The 21,631-nt window shown below is 38.6% G+C and overlaps 1 protein-coding gene across 1 annotated transcript in view; it reads right to left on the bottom strand.

Annotated features, from left to right (window-relative positions):
- Positions 1-21,631, bottom strand: part of ADAMTSL3 (ADAMTS-like 3) — a gene marked incomplete at its 5' end in the record, with an annotated part of 101,239 nt that overhangs the window by 25,811 nt on the left and 53,797 nt on the right. Inside the window, 6 exons of the mRNA XM_009586508.1 lie at positions 598-1,678; positions 6,018-6,171; positions 6,943-7,122; positions 7,781-7,973; positions 9,029-9,158; positions 17,523-17,809. Coding sequence (XP_009584803.1) covers positions 598-1,678; positions 6,018-6,171; positions 6,943-7,122; positions 7,781-7,973; positions 9,029-9,158; positions 17,523-17,809 — 2,025 coding nt within the window. The remainder of the gene's footprint in view (positions 1-597; positions 1,679-6,017; positions 6,172-6,942; positions 7,123-7,780; positions 7,974-9,028; positions 9,159-17,522; positions 17,810-21,631) is intronic.

Below are 21,631 nucleotides of genomic sequence, written 5' to 3'. Positions count from 1 at the left end.
CACAGAAATATTTGTAAATTCTAAAGTATTTTTAAAAAATCCATAAAAGCTCATTCTTTCTTTTTAAATTGAAGTTATGCAGCTACAGTTATACCTCAAGATTTACTGTATTGAAGGATGGTGAGGGTACCAATGATATTTTCCCTCCTTAAAATGAGTAAGAACTAAGATTTCTTTTCATCTATGCCATGGCAGAAGTTTTTAATGTGTTCCACTGTATTTGGTATATGAACAAATCCAATAGGTTTCTTAATTTGAGTATAAATCTGTTCATTTTCTGATGCAGCTGAAATGATTAAGGTAGATTACAAAATACACAGTTAGGACATCCAAAACACTTCACCTAGTAAAAAAAAGTCAATCGTCCCATGTAACATCATGGAAATGGACATACACTTGGACGTTAGCAAAGCCAAACAACATGACAGACACTCGAAAGAAAAAAAATAAATTACTTAAATAAAAAGATGGAAGGCGCAGTGTTCATGCTTATCTCATTTTTACAACAGTATGTTTTAATATTGCACAGCAGGGTGGATTTTTACAGTTGATAGCGACATAAGTCATTCAAAAATAAAAGAGAAGATATTTACTTACTTCTCAGAGGCTTTTAATGTCTCACCATCTTTTGTCCAAGTATATTTTACTTCACTAATACCAGCTATTTCACACAGTAGATTGACAGCATGAGTATTCTTGGTCAGAAAAACCGTATTTCCAATTCGTACAGTTACTGTTTTGTTGAAGGAAACTCGAGGAGTTTCCTTTTGCCTCATAATAACTGGAACCTTCTGGTCAAACATCAACTTATCAACAGTTTTTGTGCTGAAACGTTCAGATTCATTAGGTGATTTGCCTGTGAGTTTTGAGGCAAGTTTTTCATCCTGGGCCCCCTTCCATTTTTCAGTAGTTGGTTGTGGAAGCCTAGATAATTCAGCAACTAATTGATAAATGACCTGGGATGCCAAGTCATCATCGACTTCTCCAGTTTCAATGAGCTGACTCATGTTCCTTATCAGTTCTTCAAACTGCACAGTGTCCATGCTGTAGGCACCTTGGAGAACAGCTGCCTCCAGTCGCTTATTCTTGAATTCACGAGAGCTGAAGTCGTCTGCTGAATTACTCCCAAAGGTTTCAAGATTTCGCAGAAATGGCTGGTCGTTTACTTGCCTGTCACCCAGATAGAGCTCATTCTTCTTACTCCACATTTGCCACATTTTGTTCATTTTATGCCATTTGGCCCCAAAGCTGTTGGCCTCATTGTGATCTGTGTTACTGGTCTCACTGGCATGTTTTCTAAGATTTGGTGGTTCTATCAATCTGTTGTCAGTACCGATGAGTTTGAGTACGAATGTTTCATGCACAGAGCCTGCAATACACCGGTACACACCAATATCAGTAGCTTCAAGACTATGTATTTTCAGCGAGCCTGATTTAGTGATGCCAAGTCTTTTAGAGTTTTGTAAGTGTTGTCCATCTTTCTCCCACTGGATAAGTGATTTCTGGAACCTTCGTACAGGGCACTTAATTACAACAGATGTTTTTGGAAGTAAGTAGGCTCGGCTTCCTATGGTAAAATTAATCCGCTTCTCTTGTCTTGTTTGAATATAGACTCTGTGAATACTGACAATCTGAGGTCCATGAGCAGAATACTTTTCTGGAAGCTTTGGTTTAACCTCTGAAAGAAAACAAAGTGTTGAAAATATCTAATCATTGGCACTCATGCTTACAAAATCTGCTTTTCACAGGATGCTTGACAGAGCTTTTCCTGACTTTGTTCAAGTCAGATTGCAACATGCTGAGCTTTTATCTGAGTCACAAAAATGCGAAAATATGAACAACATGAAACCATAACATTCCCCTGCTCCAGCCAAGAATTCTATTGCTTCTTCCCCAAGTCTCCTAACAATAAAAAGATACAGACAACATATACCTATATGAAGGACATAGATGGTGCACACATATGTAAAGGTATATATAGATGTATTACATAATATATTAATTTATACTATATATATAATCCTATTATGGTCATATTTCCTATATATTTCCTATTGCTGCCCCAGAAAGGCTAGGCATGACAGGAATGGAAAAAGTTAATCAAAAAATTTGAACACATTATCACTTTCCCCACATTTGAGCACTGTCGAGTGCAGAATGACCTAAATAGAACAAAATCTATCCAAAAAGTAAGGCACCCCTTGACTGTTATTTAAATTGTTGGCTGGCCATGCTGGTTGTCTGATTGAGTCAAGCTAAATTGATAGCAACATAGGAGGTGAAAGAAACAGTCAATGAAGATACTACATGCAACAAGCAAAGCCACCCTGTAATCATTGGTTGAGGGTAATTTCTTTGGGTTGAAAGATGAGTTGCTCAGTGTTGTGCCAAGAAAGTAGGGAGGGAAGGGAGGAAAGAGAGAAACAAGTCAAAATTTTGAGAGGTTGAATATAGTAATCAGATGAATTGACAAAAGCAGACAGTAACTGCATAAAGCTTCATGCAGACTGGATATGGAGACACTGAGTATTATGAAGCTCCTCCTGCGTTGTACTGCAGGCACTTGGATGCTGAAAGGTTTCTAGGGAGCTGCCTGAATGAACACCACCACAGGCAGGCTTTCCCAGCAGTGGCTGGATAGGCACACGGGAGACAACGGTGAGAATGACTGCAATGTTTCGAATACCACTGTGATGACTCACTGCTGGCAACTACTGTGCCCCACTTTGATCAGTAGAACTAATCTTACTAAGAAAACACTAGGTAGGTGAGAAACAAAGTGCTGTAGGAGGCGTGGAGCAAGGGCACGCACCCCCTGAGTTCGTTCCATGCAAGATGAAATTGGCCAGCTGGGAAGAGTCGGGAAACACTCTGTGTTGGTGCTAGAAAACAATCCAATGTGTTTGGTGACCCAGCCTTTTGGTATGTGACAGAGAAAAAAACTCAGAGCCTACAGAATGAGTTGATGAGCCAGGAGATGGACACACATATCAAAATGCTTCTCAGCATGCCTGAATCCGAAGTTGTTACTACTATTCCACTTGGTAGGTACATAAATAAAATGACAACTACACTGATGGCACCCAAATGATATCTGAAAAACTGCATGCTTCTTATATACATATGCTTCAAATATGCTGTGAAGAAATAGGTGAAAAGCTAAATGTTTCAAGCATTCAATAAGTGTGTACACTATATGAACTACACCCTAGAGTGCATTCTTATGCTTATAAAACAAAATGGATATTTTCAATGTTTTGGGTAATGAGTTCAGACCTGTGGGGATATCATGGTTTCATAATTACACAGCTTTTAAATCGGTATTCGTTATCCAGATACATGGTTCCCTCAACCATTTCACATGGTACAACAAATAAATTGCTTTAGGCACTCAGTTTACTAAAATTATTAAAGTAGCGTCCTGTTTTTAATAAGTTACTGGGCCCCAAATATTTATTTTTAGGGAAGTGTTCCAGTATTAAATCTTCCATTTCCAAAATCCAACTTACAGACACAGTAAGTGTAACTTTAAACACACAAATTAAAATACTTCAGGGCTGTGCTCTGTTTACACTAGTTATTCCAACATGGAATTAAACCCAGTGCATACTTATAAATATGTTAACAAGTCTCATCCATTTCATTTTTTAAAAAAAGAAAGACCACTAACTCTCATTAGCAGTTCAACACTAAAGGGTGTGTATATTTTTACTGGTGACTGGCGAGCAAGGCTAGGAGTGAAACAGAGTTCAGAGTTGTGGATGGCAGGCCATATAAATACATAAGGTCATATAAATATATGAGGTCGCATAAGTATGCATTTTCTAGATCCTTAGTATCATCCAATCTTGCAGCCGCTGAGGTGACAGACTGTTTGGGAGTGGTTTTTTTTTCTAGAAGGTAAATCTTGCTTAAGGATTAGATGGTACTGGAGCCATTGGACCTCATTATCACCTGGTACAAATCCATCTGAGTCTATGACCTCCAATGGTCCTCTACAGCTTTAGCTGGGCGTCAGGTCCTGGTGACCTCAAGGCTAGACTGGTGTTATTTCCTATTTCTCAGAGCCCACAGTTAGGAATGTTTCTCACTTAATAGGGCTTATTAAGTAGAAAACAGCTACGATTACTAGTCCCAGGGTAAAAGATTAATTCTAAAAAGCTTCAGCACTGTCATGAGACAGTAAAAAAGAAGGAGCTCATCCGAGCCACAGAAGCATAATCTTGAGGAGGCACATTCTGAAACACTGCTCCTAAAGGCAAGAACCTCTAACAGCACACATGTCATGCATCACTACTCTTCACTGAGTTTGCTTCACCCTTTGTAGCTAGCCGTCTGCCCATCCTAGGGCCATGGTAGGTTCCTGCTTTCTATTCGCTCCCCCTCCAAGGTAGCCTGAACCCATTGCTGCAGGAGGAGAAGCCTCCCACACATTCCTGTGAATCCAAAGCTTGCTGCTGCCGCTGCCCTGGCTCCTTCTGCAAAACCCAAAACAGAACTATGGGTATGGACATGTCTCACGCCTTTCCCTGCCCTCCTGTTGCCTCGCCGGGGATTGCCAGGCAGATCTGAGCTGCAAGGGCTCCCTTGTTCCAAACGGTTGTGGAGGTGAAGGGAGAGGACAGTGATTCTCTTTTATGACTTCGATCTGCACCCATTCAGTACAATCGCATTCCCTCTGCAGTCCACTGTCCTGTTTTCTTGGCACTGTGGTGGAAGCTGACAATGTAACTTTAATATCAGTCTGTGCTAAGCAATTTGCAAACCAGCTACACTGCCATTCAACTATCCACAATTAATTAAATTCAGATAGATATGCAGCTCAAAATATTTTATTAAACCTTATGCCAAGGACATTCCTGAAAGTCCACAGGGCTTTATTTAAGTGGAGTTTTGAACCTCAGGATTTTGGCATGTTAATCTGAAATGCAGGCCAGGAAAAGAAGTTTCATATTATGTATGAATCAGTAATTATTCTATTTCTTATTTTGTTTTGTGAATAATTTTTAAAGCAAAGCTTCAAAATGTATAAAGTAGCTATTTCTTGACAGCACTACGAATTGGGTCAAAACATGTCTATCTCTGTGATCGGTGATCAAAACCAGACCATTTATGAAGGCTTTTGGTTTTTCCCCCACCTCAAAAACTAAAAACTCTCTTTTTTCCCTTTCTTTTCAGTGCCCTGCTCCCCAAACCTACAAACTAATACCCTCCTTTATAAAAGAAGGAGAGCACAGGTTCAGACTTAAGGAACCTGCATTTAGAACTGCCTCTTCTAAATTACTGTATGTAATTGAACATACTCTAGATCAGTAAGGTATTTCCATCGGTGTTATACATATGCAATTAGTGTAACTACCATCAATATCATAATGCGATTGTGTCCAAATTGCACAATTCCTATAGACAGCTTTTTCAGAAAAGATTTTTATATAGACAGTAACAAAAGACTGGATTTTTTGAAGAGTGTCTGTACTGTCATCACTTCCTGCAAAGCTCATGAGACTGGGATTCTCATTTCTACAAGGAAAGATAGAAATTATACCTAAAGTTATCACTGGCACAGATTTTCAGGTTTTGAATTCCACCATGCTAAGCGAAATGTCCAGTGTATTGCAAATGTACAGCGAAAAGACAAGCCAGAACTGGATTCTTATCTTTTCTAATGCCCTTTGTAATTTATACTCAATTTATGGATTTTGTTTTTTTTTCTTCAGTTAGGATAGCATAAAGGATAATGCAGATCAAATGTAGGTAAGTATGAGGGTGAGAGGCATGTACCATTAAAGTGTATTCAAAAACTACTTCATTAGATAATAACCTTTATTTTTGACTGGCAGAAAAAAATTAAAACCAATCCTGTTATTACTGGTCTAGTAATTATGACACTCAGTTTATGCCAGATTACTAATGTCGTGAAAGTATAGGGAGATGAGTGAATTAACCTGCATACAGATGTTTCTTTATAAATAGATCATTCCAAATTAGCAAGAAACTACATAAAGTAACATACTTACTGTGGCAGGCATTCATCTGACAAGACCTTACAAGCAGTGAAGGAGACAGACCACTACACATTGATCCATTTAATGTGACATATTGGCCCTTTGCTGTTAGGTTTTGGCAGGCAAGTTTCCTTCTCTGGATTCCAACACCACAGCTTACTGAGCACTGTGAAAGGAAGGATGCAGTCAAACTAAACTTGGTGTCCCAATCCACACATGCTAATTTTAAACTAGTTTGGGTTTGTTTTTTTTTTTTCTTCTGAGAGAGAGTGCATACGTTCTAGTTCATATGAATCTTTGTGTTATCCAGACATTAAACTCTCGCCACTTTTCCAGGCAATAAGAATATAAGATAGGTAATTTGTTCCAGCAAGCAACTCAGGAACAATTAAAATAACACGACAGTATTTCTTTATGTCCAACCATGGGCAGAACAGAGCAATGAGATCTAGTATCTAAGAGAAACAATTCAGCATGTTCCAGTCGGTGTCAAGTCTCTCAACCCTCTCTCCTAGTTTGCATTGCATGAACCTTTAACTGCAGCTTCTAAATTCACTTTTATAAATCTTTTTTGAACAGGGAGTATTAGGCAAGCTTGATTAAATGGGAAAGAAGCAGGACATATTCCAGAATAATGCAAAGATTTGCTTTTTGGAAGCCGTAGTATTAAATAATTGATAGCTAAGCATGTCTGGTATAATGCACGCAATGAGCCTGTCCTTCAGCAACTCAAACACAGCTCAGGGGATGTGATCAGGCTGGTTGTAGGCAGGGATGCACAGCAACTATGCACAGTTTAGCCCAGGTACACACCTTGTGAAACCTGCAGCTACCCTGTGAATTTATTGCTCCAAACATCTTATTCACCCAAGCAGAAATCTTTAGAGCTCACGTTGCAACTGAAGGTTTTGATTCACCCTTGTTGGGGGCTGCTTACCTTGGACCATTCTCCTACGACTAGCTGAGGAGGACAATCAACTTTTGCACACGGTTTACTAGTTGGCAATTTAGGTTCCTGGCAGGTGTCATCAGAGTGTTTCAGGGAACTTCCATCTGTCAACAGCTGCTTACAGTACACATTGCGAGTCTGAATCCCTCCTCCACAAGTATGTGAACACTAAGGAGAAGAAGAGATCATAGCATGTACACCTGCATGGACATCTGTGCTCACCCATCACACTTATTTTACACAAACACTGTAAGCTGCTCCCCACCCTAATTATGCTCTCTTGAAAAATGACATCTACTTTTAATTAAAAAGCAAGCAGCATGTAGAAAATTCTTCTGTTAAAATGTCCAGCTAATACATTGGAGAGGATGAGAACCTAACTACTAAGTTCAAAAGTCACACCACCTGAATGCAATTAAGCAATAGAAATCTTAAAGAAAAATATGCATCTTACACGTCGATCTGCCTATGTCTCACATCAGTTAATATATGTGGTGGGAGTTTAGGAAACTTTGTCCTGGAGACAAAAAAAAATGAAGCGATGTTATTGCGTTTGCAGAGCATAGAAAGAGAGCTGATGTCTGGAGTTACTGGTATCCAGCCTTCTGAAATCTTTAAAAGGACTTTCCACCTCATCCTGTGACTACTTATTGGCATAGTAGTCAAAAGTAGGATTTTTAACCCTGGATTAGTTTGTTCTAATGAAATCAGTTGAAACACTTACATACCAAAGTTTAGGAGCTACCTTCCATGTTATTCCAGCTAGAGAATTTCAAGTACCTAGCCAGAGGAACACATTTAAACCATTTCTGTAACCCAGTCATACCTGTTGCCATTCCTCAACGTGCCAAACAGGGGGACAATCAATCTGGTTACAAGCTTGCAAAGAATGAGGCTTTTTGTCTTTGCAATCTTCAGCAGCAACAGCAGATCCTCCCGGCTGCTGGCAGTGCACATCTCTCGTCTGTATCCCAACCCCACACGTAGCCGAGCAGCGTCTCCAGGGGCCGCTTTGCCACCTGTTCCAACAACACAGCCAAAAGCCCACGTTTTAGCAACTCGCCTCAGATGGCGGAAGGAGCAATCATACCCAAACCAACCCTAGCAAAAAGTAACTGAAGGCACAGTTATTGATAGATGGCTAAAACATCCCTTTGGTTTAGCTGTAATGCAAAATTATAAACTAGATTTATAAACTTGCAGGTAACAAGGAAATGCAGAAGTTATCAACAATAGAGTAAGAGAGTCATTTCCAGACAAATTCAACTCCAGCATTTACTTTCAGAATGCTCCTCATAAAAAAACCAGCCTGTTGGCAACCTCCTGGTATTTATATTTATAAATGTAAATATGTAAATAGACCTTTCTTACATTTACAAAACTTCCTTTAAATGTGTATATGTTTTCTATAAAACATCCTGTTCCTGTTAACTTCTTCCCTACATTTTGCAAGAGGAGGTTTCTACAAACATGTAGAAACAATATGCAAAGGATCAGGGATATCGGAGATCAAAAGTGGGTAAACAAGATAGCGCATGTCAAAATTTCACATATGGCCCTTTCAAGTGACCAAATTAGGTAGGTTTTCTTGGGTTCGGACTGGGTTTGTTCTTTTTCCAAGATCTCCAAACAAACATAGGAAGCCATAAGAACTATGTGGGGCTACTAAAGAAGCATGAAATTAAAATAACCTTAAATCATAATTTCACATTTTTTCATTCAGTAAGAATAGAAAGTAAATATTCTCTGGGTTTTTTGTGAAATTGCCTTAAAATTTTCCTTTTACCACTAGAAGAGTTAAGGCTTTTTCCAACTCTGGCAAATATCTACAAAGAAGAGATTTATTTCAGAAAATGTTCCCTATTTTATTATGAGATGTGAAGAGTGGAAAAGGAGTGAACAAGACCAAAAAAAGAAACTCAACCCCAAAACCTTGTTAAAGACAGAAGTAGTGAAATTTCATCCCAAAGCACAACCAGTCCTGCAATCTGAACTCTTTCTGAGAAAGCCAATGTTTATTTAAGTCATATTAACCATTTCTTTGCCACAGTATGATTTCATTATTACAGTGTACCTCGGAGGGCAAAGCTTCATATTGCAAGTACTAGTCATTGGTGGTGGTCTCTTGGAATTGTCACACAGGGTTTCATTGACAGCTTGTTTTGTCTCTACATGCAGACACATTGCAATGGCTTCTTGTGTTCCTGAATTAAAAAGGAAAACGCTCATGAAACACTGAAGATGGAAGACATTCCTGTAAAGCTTACTCTTGAATAATACTCAGTAAAAAAGCTTCAAACACTGAATTAGATAGCAGGCTTAAAAGCGGGGTGGTACATTTCCCCCCTTCCCCTGGGGCACTCTACGATCTCAGGAACTCCTGTTAGGCCTTAGCCATTGTGTAATGAGTTGGGCCGTTGAGCGTCCCTTGACCGTACCAGGCACTCTTGCATGGCTAAGGTGGGGAGCGACACTGATCATACCAGGCTACCTGATCAAGGTAGAGAACAAAAGCAGAGGATAATTCATCATCTCTGACAACCCTGAAGCATTCTCTACCTGGATCATAACTCAAGTGGAACGATACCATGTTTACCATGGAACAATACCATAATTACTACCCCAGCCCCCCTCAGATAGTGGCCAAGATGGAAATTTACTGATGACTAAAACCAATCAACCTATAAACAGCGGTCCCAAGTGAGACCCTTGAGTTCTCCTGGACTGCAGCGGGTTGTGCCTAGAAGCTCCCTGTGGGACGCCTTTCAGAGTTCACAAACTCTCAAGTTTGTGATATTCGGAGGACCGTCAGAACCTGGGCTGAAACACTCCTTGGCCGAGACACTTCTCGGGGCTCAACCCTTCACCCATTGAGAAATGCCAAGGCATTTAATGTGAGTATTTCACGAGGGGACTTTCTAATTCGAGGGGAATTTTTAACCGGTATCTTTATCTAGGCCTTTGTCTTTCATGAATTTACCTAGCTATGGTCCCTTGTGTGTGAATAGATCTATACTGTATGTGTGTATTGATTTAGATAACTAACAATAAGCATAATCTGTAATTTAGTAATTATAGTAAACTTGACTAACTTGCTTTGTAACTGTTAAATCAGTCAATGATTAAGTGCTGTCAAAATCTTATGATATACCTTAAAACTGTAAATGAACTTTAGATTGCTGCTAGACACTTTAAATTGCTACTAAACACATAACTCCTTAGGCATAAACCGCTGCCCAAGTTTGAGACTAGGGCTAAATCCAGCCACACCTAGACTCCTCTCTGAGAAGGAGTTTAGAAAGCAAGGGGGTCTACTCTGAACCTCATGACTCAACGGAAGGGTCTCCTTATCCCTTTTGTATTAGACACAAGCCGTTGTCCAAGTCTGAGACTAAGATTGGATCCAGCCGGGTCTTCTCTGAGCCTCGTGACTCAACGGGAGGGTCTTCCTTACCCTTTTGTTCTCGGTCTTTCTATAAATCATTCCAACACAATTCTGACACTATTTTCCCTGTATATACTTGATCCGTGTAATGAGTAATAGAGTGAACCTTGCCATCGAATCCTGTTAAGTCGCGCTTTTATAAATTTCTATTAAAATCACCTTTTGCTGATACCTTTGCCAGTGATTCTTTAAGCAGCCTCAAAAACACTCATTTGTGACAAAAAGTAACATCTCAAGTCAAAAGGAACACAGAGATAGTTTATATATTTAATGCTCAAAAGATCTTTGTGAATTATATCTAGCACTTTAATTCTGTGATATTTAAAAGGTTTGATTTGACATTCTGTCTCTCTGAAAACCAGCAGAAAATAGGCTTCCCTGTCTCTCCACCAGCAGATGCTACATCTGCCTGGTTCTGTAACGGTCCCAAAGCCAACTCCTGGTTTCATTGCCAAAATCAGGGTCAAAGTGATTCCTTCTCACTTACCTTGACTTTAAGGAGCTAAAGATCTACAAAAAATGTAATAAAAATGCAGAAAACTTGCAAAACTATAGTCAGGAGAATGGCTGACTGAACATAGAACCTTTCTCATAGGGGCTAAGAGGTGCAATAGTTCTGCTGAAGGCAGCAAATCTGACACAGCCTAGAGCTTTCCTCACTCGTGACCATTCTTGGCACCTTCTGATCTGCAGCTTTTGCTACCTGGATCTTATTACTGAAGCATGAAAGATTACTAATACTCAAATTTCTATGAGTCAAAATGAAACATAATACAAGTTTGCTTTAGAACAAGTCAGCTTAGCGAATATACATTTTGTGAACTACTTTTATTTTAAATCCATGTAATTATCCAATTTTATATATCGTATTTTTTAGTATGAAAGCCTTGTTCAATTTCAAAGCTCTCTCACACGCACATGAAAGACAAGATGGTTTGTGATGTACTTGGGGGATCCTGTGTATCTGGGATGTTCTATATAAGCAATGCTAATGATCATAAATCCTGTAGAACAAAAAAACATTGAAATAATAAAATACCTATTTTGTTGCTTCCAGGTAAAAATGGCTTCTGAAGACCCACAGTTCAAAGAATTTAAATCCATTTCCTTCCTATCTTTCACTTATCTCCAGTGATTTTGTAAGGATATGAACTTGCTTTCAGCAGCAGGTTATATTTCTCTTCTTATGACCAACTTCTAAGGTTTCAAAGGGAGTTGCATTTTTAACTAGAAACCTTAACTAACCACTTCACAGTATTACCTATGACATTACCTCAAAACATCACCACTATTGTTACACAAAGGCTACTATAACTATTCCTGCTTCTGTGCCAACTATGCATGACGACTGGTTTCTTGGCACTGTCGATCATTAGCCATTTTGATTTCACCAGGCTCGATGAAATATCCTACACTGAAAGTTTCATCTCCATGCCAATGGTCCATATTTCTCTCTTTTACAACGCATTCATGAGCACTGTCATTCTTTTCATAAACCAAAGCTGTTCCTTCCATCTATAAACAATTCTGATGTAGTCCAGCGTATCAGCCAGCCCAGGTCACAATCCTTCTTTGCGACACTTGAACCAGTCCAACTATAGGAGTAGACCAGCAGTGATTTTCACAATAACATAGATTCCAATTTCTTTCAGGCTCTCTGGTACACCTCTAGATCCCCTCTGGGACTCATTTTCAGTTCAGAAAGACCTTGTTATATAAATGTTTTGACTACATCTACAAAGTGATGAATTTTTATAGAACAAAAGACCTGACCTTAAATATGATTGACAACCTATTCAGTTCTCTTATATCAAAGTATTGATAATTACATTAACATAGAACACACACATTGAGTAAAACGTATTTTACTAGCAGGGCTGAGCAGAAACCTTTAACAGCGAATACCATTACTATAAGGCAGACATTAAAATGCCCGAAAAAAGACAAACCAGTACATAAATACGGTTTCTAGAACTCTACTACTTTATTCCAGACTGACAACCAAGGGAATCAAACATTTTCTGTCCAATTGATCCCCATGTGCTTGTTTAACAGGAGCAGCTTCCCTATCCCCTTACGTAGGAAATGCACATCTGACTGTCTACAGGAGAGAAATAAAGATTTAGAAATTGTGTTCTGGCAGAAACAGAACGACATTACCAGACAAGCAATCAAGCACATATCAAGCATCCATATAATCTCTATTTTAGGTCAAAATCTAGCCTATGCTACCAACCTTCAGTTTCACTGACCTCACCATGTTCCTGTGGGAAAATCACACTCAGAGGTGATGCTGCTCTGGAACAGGTTGCGATAAGTAATATCTTCTTAATATCTCACACAAAGAAGGGGAATGAAATGAGATTCCTTTCAGACCATTTAAGTCGGCAATAATCCCATGGGAACTTTTTATCTCGGTGTTATGAAAACTAAATTGGCCAGCCAAATGAACAAAAGGCATGTCATACCAGGTGACGGTTTTTGACTGCAACTTGCCACCTGGAGTTCATTAAACCACTTCTGCCTTGAAGCATGACCTACCTAGCTTTAATTGCGTTACCAGAAGAAAATGTCGATATGCGGTGTATCTTTCATCTGACTTAACTACAGGGGAAAAACTGCAGTAGTGATTCCTCCCCACAGGGGCCTTATTGAAAGAAAAATGGCACCCTGTTTTGATGCCATAAGCACAAAACAGATATAAAGAATTGTTAAAAACATACCATGCACCCGCTTCCTGTTCCTTGGTTCTCAGTTCAAGGACTTTATTCAATAAATAACTACACTTAATTGATGCAGCATTTGCTTGAACTGTCAAAATGTCTTGACAATTAATCAGATTTCTCACCCCAAACTATAATTTTACATTAGTTGGGATCTTCAATCAGTGATAAATTTCTTATTCTATGTCGACTGGAAAACAGAAAAATCTATTATTCAAACAGGCAAAGTTTTATATGTATGACTTTCTTGGCTTATAATATAAACATAGTAGATAATTTAACTAAAACATTATGTATGCAGCAGGGAGCATTAAGTATTTTTACAGTAATCTGATGCACTATTGTAGTAATTATCCTACTATTCAGTGAAATAGAATATTTTCTATTTTAACCCAGCATTAAAACCACATACATTTACATTCTTTTACAAGCTTTTCTGTGCAGTGAAATACACAGTACATGAAGTTGCGTTAAAAGTTGCTTGAAAAAAGCCCAGACTTTTTGTTTCTGCCTTTTTTAGAGTACAAAGAAAATGGGGGTGGAAAGTTGCTGTGCAAATGGTAAGAGGGTAGATCTATTCTCTATACCTGGAAGAGGAAGGACAGTCATTTATTTCTATCAGATAGTCTCAGTTTGGTGACTGCTTGAAAATATGTACTAGCAGCTGAAAATAACTCAGAAAAAATGCCAAGTCCTACATATGCTTGAGCCTCTCTGTAAATCTATTTAAATTGGCAATGTTATTTATACTCCTTCTGTAAAAGAGTAAACAGTTAGTGTCTGCAGTTAATGAAACTAGTCATACGAGTTATCAAATTGCCTGCAACACTATTGCAAATGCTCTCAACTTTGTATGCGAGTCTCAGAACCGTCATTGTTTTTCTTAAGAGCCCTTAAATTTGGCTAGAATCCATTGATTTTTTAAGAATCTCAGGTTTCTTATAAATAAAATAGTAAACTTTTAGCCATTACAGTCCAGGCAAAAGCCTGAAAACACAACTTGACTGCACCCCAAAGCTTCCAAAGCCACAGACTATAGAGAAAACAACAGGAAGTGCATATGTATTTATTGTTTAATCTCATTATTTTTAAGCCAATGTAATCACTTTGGGAGGCCTGAATCATAATTTTTGAAGCATGTGGAATATAAAAATAATAATTACACTGAAATACAAAAGTCTGCCTCTTGCAGAGGTATTTTTAAACAGGGACACAGAAAATGTTCCGTTATTTTTTTAAATGGAAAACATCCCTTTAAAATATTGTAGAGTAGTTAAATGATTGACAACACTAAAGAAATACTACAGATTACAAGAAAAACATTTCTTCTTCTTAGGCGTACTCTTTATTCTGATAACAACTATTACTTCTCACTGATGATATTATGAAAATTAAACTTATGTTGGGGGCTCTTGCATCAGGGCCAAAGTTATTCAGATTGAAAAAACCCCCAAAATTCTGGGAAAATGAGGGCAAATCCTGAGATCCCCGAGCACATAGTTGGCTTATTTTCAGTTTGGGATTTCTTCAGTCACTGAAGACAAAATAGATCTTTAGCTCTCAGGATGGTTACAGAGTTTCCTATGGATGTTAAAGGTGACGTCTGCCTCAATTAGCCTGGACAACTTTTATTTGCACTCATGGAAAGATTGATGAAAGCAGTATTAATTATGCTAACAGGCATAACACAACGTAGCAGTCCTCAGAAGCAGCAAGTTTTATGGTATCCAATATGCTGCCTGACAAGCCACACAGAGTTGGTGAAGAAAGCGCACAAAATGACCAAAGACTCGTGTTACTAATGCTTTAGAACCTGCTGAATATGATGAACTAGAAAATAAAGATGATGTTTGATAATGCCTTGCAGATCGCTCTATCTCTGTAATTCTAATACCTCAAAAACAATGTTTCCATCTGCATTTTTACATCTGCTTTGGAGAGGGACCAGAGGAGAGTTTGAATTCAAAGTCTAGTCTGTACGAGGAATTAAAAAAAAAGGTGCAAGTGACAAGCACTGAAACAGAGATTCAGTCCTTGCTCAGTGACTATAAAGCTTCCAGCCTACTTAGACCCTGCAGGCTTTTCCCTCATTCAGAGAGAATCAAGCATTAAGAAATGGGGGTAGGGAGTTCCGAGGATACAGAAATCCACAGAAATTTATTTTAATAGCCACTGCTAAATATATACATACTAGAGAAAAAGTACCTAATATAATTTACATTGTACTGGGATATTCCAAACTCAGACAACATTTATTTCTTGTAACGAAAGAGTTCATCTAATTGAAATGAGATTTGAACATAAAACTTAGCAGAAATGGATCAGCTCCTTTGAACTACACAATGGAAAAATAGTAGACAGTGAGATCATTAGTTAGTACATTGCAATAAGTTGGAAGCAGAAGAGATGTCTGGTTCCCTTAAAACTATTTATCGGCAGGTAATTTTTGGTCTGTTTGAAAGCCTTTGCCAAGGCAGCAAGAAGACCAGAACTGATAGAAGGAAAAAAATCACTGCTACCTAACTAGCATAACAGTACAAGGACTTCTAAAGCTGTTCATTGATAAAATATCCTGACAACTTCCCACATGTCCCAGGAGCATCACATAAGAAAAATGTCTAGACATAGTACCAGTGAAACCACAGAAGTCTCAAGAACACAACCAGATATTTTCTTTCAAACTTCTTTAAATGGATCATTTCTGTTGTGTATCAAACAAATGGTTAGATTACTATGAACACCTATATGACAATTCTGGGTCAGGCAACCTCACAAATTCATGAAAGGGCCAGAAGTCAACAACAGAATTCATACTCAGCTCCCCCAGAAACAAAATTAAACCTAACATGGGATTCCGCTCACCAGTCATTTTGAAGTTCCTTCGTGCCGGCAAATGAAACTACTGTCTTCAGTACAGGCTCCTTAAATTACTGTCAGCTTGCACTCCCAGTGAAAGTTTTTATGTGAACCTTTTTTGCATGGACAAACTCACTTGTGAAGATGCAGGCAATGCAAACGTGCACATGTGCAATAGCAGGCAAAGCCTAGAGATTATTTCAGCCTAGATGTCTGCTGATGTCCTCAAAATTCAAAAACTTTGGAGTTTTAGAACACCTCTGACAAAGATATTGGCTAAAAAGCAGTAGCAAAGTGGATTTAAGATGGCAATGGAATGATTGTACATTACAAAAATCAGCTGAGATATGAAAAAGAGAACTACAAATTTAGTAGTAATGAAAGCCTTATTTCTGCTTCAGAGTACAATTTCCTTATTTCTAAAAACAATTCCCTCATTTTAATGAAGAGAGAGACGCTCAGTCACAACAGCTGTCACTACCGTGTCACTTTTATACGTATATACTTGGACGACAGCCTCTTCTACCTTGCCAGTCAAAACGCCCACTGAAGGTAGTAGAGCTCACATCAGCTTTTGTGATCACATGTGCTGCTATTCCTATGGATCAACCCCATCAGTAAACAGCAGTAGTAAATGATAAAGGAGGCACTTACCAGTCACTTACTGTCCTGCCGATAGCATTCTAGGGCATCCCTCCCAACTTTGGTCTTCAGGGTTTGACTGGTGAATAGTACAAAGGAGGCTGCTTTCTGTGAGCTCTAGACTGGCTCTCTGCTTCCAATTGTTTCTGTTCTCCCCTTTTCTACGTTTTTTATTTCTTCTATGGGTACAACTGTCTTCGTTTCTCCCTGATGTCATCAGTCCTGTCATATATAGGTGTGCTCACAATTCCACTGCCTCCACTTAACACTTCATAACTCACTTGTGTTCAGTCCCAAAGTACAGTATGTAGTAGCAACACCAGCAACCTTGTCTAGTAACATGTACTTAGGACGACAAGGAGATTCGATTGCATCCAAAAAGGAATGTGCCTAACTACTTGCAGACAGATGTATGGCGCAGAGTTCCTATAGAGTGATATACTGTAGCAAGACCTAAACAAACTCCTGTGTGATCTTCATGCTGGTCAGACTGAAAGCAAGTCTCCCTAATTACAACTTTGTGTCCCTCCTGTACTGCAGAAAATGGCAGCATTTTGGAAGATAAAGAATAATTAACATGGGAATTTTAATTCGGAAACTATACACCAACTGCCTGGCAGCCGAGACTCCTGCAGCAACAAGACTAAAGCAAGTTGCTGTATCAACAGCTTCTTGCACCTTATTTAACCAAATAAATAAAGTCCATGTTTGAACACAGGATATAAAGAAAACAAAGTAGTTTGAAATACTTCATGTATAACCTAGAAATTAGTTAAAATTTGAAGCTGCACATTTTCCTACAGGTCAACATAGCTAATTTAGGGTAACACCAACAGAAGACCCAACAATGTCAAACAATGCCAACTTCTTACAACTCAGGATAAATAAATAAATAAAGGTACCTCCAAGACATGTGGCTGAACAAGGAGTAAAACCAATGTATTCCCAGTCGTAAATCACGCTGCCATCCTCAGAATGTGAAAATTCTGGCGTGTAGGGGACAGGATCACTGTCACAGGATGCCTGGTGACAGGCTCGTTCTGTTGGTGGCTTCACATCTTCACATTCCTCCTCAGGCAGTTCAACCTCAGTCTGAGTAAACGCAAGAAGAATTCGGCACTTCACATCTCGCACCTGTATGCCATTGCCACACGTGGCACTGCATGGAGACCAGGGTTCAGGAATAAACCTGCAAATAATCACAGCGCAGTAGAAACACGGTCATTTTATTCCATATAATTCTGTCTGTGTGTGCACAATTAAAATATAGTTAAAACACAAATGTGTGTTTATACACAAAACAGACAATGCATAATACTATTTGATGCTTAAATAGAATGCATAATCAAGTCTTTCACTTACCTCCCATCCCAGACCGTTTCTCAAAATTCACAAAAGAAAAGAGGTAGGAGAAGAGGAGAAAGAATCATGAAGAACAGGGAAAGCTGTATCCTTTTTTGGGAGAAAAGGACATCACCTACATCTTTTCTCAAACTCCTTCAGTGAAAAAAAAGGACAAGCTCCATGAACACATATCTATACAATATAAAATACCTCCCAAGGTACGCAGACTTAGGCATATGCCAAAAGTATATTTGCAGTCTGCTTAAGCCTGAGAAAGGCCATCACCTTATATCATACTAATAATCAACAACCAGACAGAAGAGAAATACTCTTCAAATCTAGCTATCTCCAATGCACCCCACCGCAGGCTGCTGTTCAGATTTAATCTTGTAAGGCGGCTCTCATCTTCAATAAAGAGGTCTAACCGGCTCAGTCTATAATCCATCATTTTTATTAGAAAACATTTATGCTCCCGATGAACTATAGTAAAATCTTATTTTACAGATCATGAATTTACTGAATAAAAGGAGGTTTTAGTCTATAATATTCTCTGACTTCGAGGGTCACATTAATATCTGATAGTGATTTTCAAAATGGCACTAGAGCCAAGGGCCTGAATTTCATTAATAAAGTCATCCTGAGTGGCTCTGGGGTACAATTTATAAGAAATCAAATACAGAGGTTCATAGGACATTTTTTCAAAAGATTGCAGTTGCTCTTTATTATATGTCCAAATGCAGCTGATGATCAAAGCACAAATGGGAGATATAGAAGGATGTATTTGACCAATGCTAAAAAACGTATTTGAAAGGAAAAATCCAAATTAGGATTCAAAGATTTTCTCCTTATCTTTGATTAAGAATTATCTTTCTCTTTACTGCAGGAAAGCTGCCCTTACAAATACAAGAACAGTTGTACAAGACAAAAATCAGTATTTACGCTCTGCATACACAGTAAGCATAGAAAAATGTCAACACCGTGTGGTTGATTCTGTGGACAGTTTATCATTTTGAGCCAATAACTACTTGCCAGTATACACAGAGGAAGAATCAAATAGAAGAAAGGAGAACAGATGAGTGGGTAACCCGTAAGGATACTCTAGCTCAGTCCTTGGGGGAGTCACTCAAGCTGTGCTTGACCCCGAGACAGACTGTCTCCTGTGGAAAAGACTATTCCCGTTTCCAATGAAGGTTACAAGGTAACTGGTTATTCTTTAAGGAGATGTTGATGAAATACCTTTACAACTCTACTATGAAGATAAATAAAGATATCAAAGCCCGTCACTTCAAAGTTTCCTTGAACAGAGCCTCAAAATTTTAGTTTGGGCTCACTGGTCCTTGGCAGACTTCAGTAAAGGGCACAGTATCCCCAGCTCCTCCTGAAACCAAGGAAAATTGCAAGTGCTCATCGCTTCACAAGTCTGACTACCTTTGAAGTAGATGACCAGATTGATTTTTATTGGAAGAGTTTTATCAAAATGGTGGATGGTTGTGTCCTACAGTGATAAAATCTGAGTAAATGCCACACTGGTGCAACCCAACAGCCCATCGAGTCCAATCGCACAGCTGGCAGGGGTCAATGTCCAGATGCTTTTGATAACAAATTCTAACTGAACATCTGTGGGAAAAGCTGCAAAGCAAGGCTTTCTCTTACCCCAGCAGAAAAAAATCAGCTTAACCCTGAAACATCAGATCTCATAGTCTCTTCAAAGACAGCCATGCAAACTACCGAGGGTAGGCATAGCAAAATCACCCTCATCCAACAAAACGCTTAAGCATGTGCCTAACGTTAAGCATATTAGCAGTTCTTTGGAGTCAATAGGACTATAATGTGTTCAGAGTTAAACTTGTTTAAGTGCTTTACTGGACCAAGGCCATGGTGCATAGGCTTAACAAAATTACGACTTTCCTCTCCTTCTGTGTAAAAAAAAGTGTAAGTCTATTTGTAGTAATGTACCTAATTGGAAAAATCAAAGTGGTGGACATTTATAGTTGAAAAGGATTGGTTGATGTTCTGACCACACCTAACAGTTTACAGTCTGAAAGCAAATAACTTTTTTTGGTAAAAGTATGACAGCAGCATACCAGAAATCTGTGTTAGTTTTGTATACTGTTAGTTGAGTGCATTAAAACATTCCAGAAATAATGTATGATGCATTCTTTTGGAATCCTGTATAAATGAAAGGAAATTTTGAACCACAGCAATCCTTTCATTCAGCAACCAATTGATTTATAAAGAAATGAAAATTCTAAGCATTTTTTCTTTGACTTATAGCAAGCCTATATTATAATTGAGGTTTTCCTGTTGAATATTAGTGTCTGGTATTTTTCACCAAAGTGCAAGAAAAAAAAAAACAAACACCCAAAATACTTTTTATTCTACCTTGGCATTTGCTAAACTAGTCACATGACTATTTAGCTATTAAAATCCTAAATTATAGAACTTTTCAAAGGATGACCATGTTAAAGTCACACTTTAAGTACCTTCAACAGAAGCCAATGGAGGCTGCTAATACAAAATTAGAGCAAGGAACTGACTGGACAGTGACAGAGCTCCAGAGGTTGGCATTGTATCTGAATTTTGAGTTCAGGCAGATGATTTTTTTATTTTTATTTTTTAACACATGCATAACCAGAGCCTGTGACAGATCATTAAAGCAAACTCCATCAACCTCAGAAGTGATATCTTTTTTACTGAGTGGCATTCACAGCATACATGTGGCAATGCTTTGGACACAATACTTCCCCCGAAGCAATTTCACTCTGCCTTTGATGGGCATACACTCAGAGTGATCTCAGGTCAGGATTAAGAAGTGCCAAAACACTTTTATTATGATGCCTTGCAGATCATCAGGAATTTATAAAGGAATGGATAGGAAGGTGCTAACGCTGAAAATTTTCTGAGATCTTTAACTAAGTTTGTAGATAAGACTCCACTTCTGATGAAAAAAAGGAAAAGAATGGAAAAATGCAAATCTGAGCAGGCACAACTTTTCACAATCAGCCTTTTTGTACAGTCATTCTTCCCAATGCAATGTAGAAATCAAATGCTTCTATAATCATCTGCAAAGGTATAAATGATGTACACACTACAGATGCAGGGAAGAGTATGTCCATGCTGCAGTGTTATCAGTCTAACATTAATAGAAACGTACATTCACCTGGCACACTCTGAAAAATGTAGGATGACCTGGAAAATGAAGCAGTGACTTAAACTACCGATGATAAAACTGGGACAGAACAAGCCAACCCAACCAAATCAAATCTGAACTGAAAACTTAACTCAGCGCAGCCTTCTGCAGCTTTCTAAAGACTTGGAAAACATGGTGTGTCTTCATTTTTTTTTTTTTTTCCCCTCATGCCTGCAGTTTTTGCTTTCAGTTAAGACAGGAAATGCCTAAATCCTGAAAAAAAGGCTGCTCTTGTGATATTTCCAGTCCAACCCTACTGCGCCAAGGGGCCTGGATAAAAGTTTGCAGAAGCATCTAAAATGTTGGCTGCTTATTGGGGCAGAGCTTCCACAGCGCTGGCACCCTACCCCTCCCTGAAGCACCATCCTTGCCTGCTCTAAGCAGAGTTGCACTGCCAGGTTTTATCAACTTTGAGTGTAATGTAAATTTGGACAAAATCACCAGCCCTTTTTCAGAGAAGCAGCTGTGAAAAATGTG

This window comes from Fulmarus glacialis, unplaced genomic scaffold (assembly GCF_000690835.1).
Source record: "Fulmarus glacialis isolate BGI_N327 unplaced genomic scaffold, ASM69083v1 scaffold9471, whole genome shotgun sequence".
NCBI lineage: Eukaryota > Metazoa > Chordata > Aves > Procellariiformes > Procellariidae > Fulmarus > Fulmarus glacialis.
Note: the sequence above shows the minus strand (reverse complement) of the source record. Positions and strands in the feature narration are given on the sequence as shown.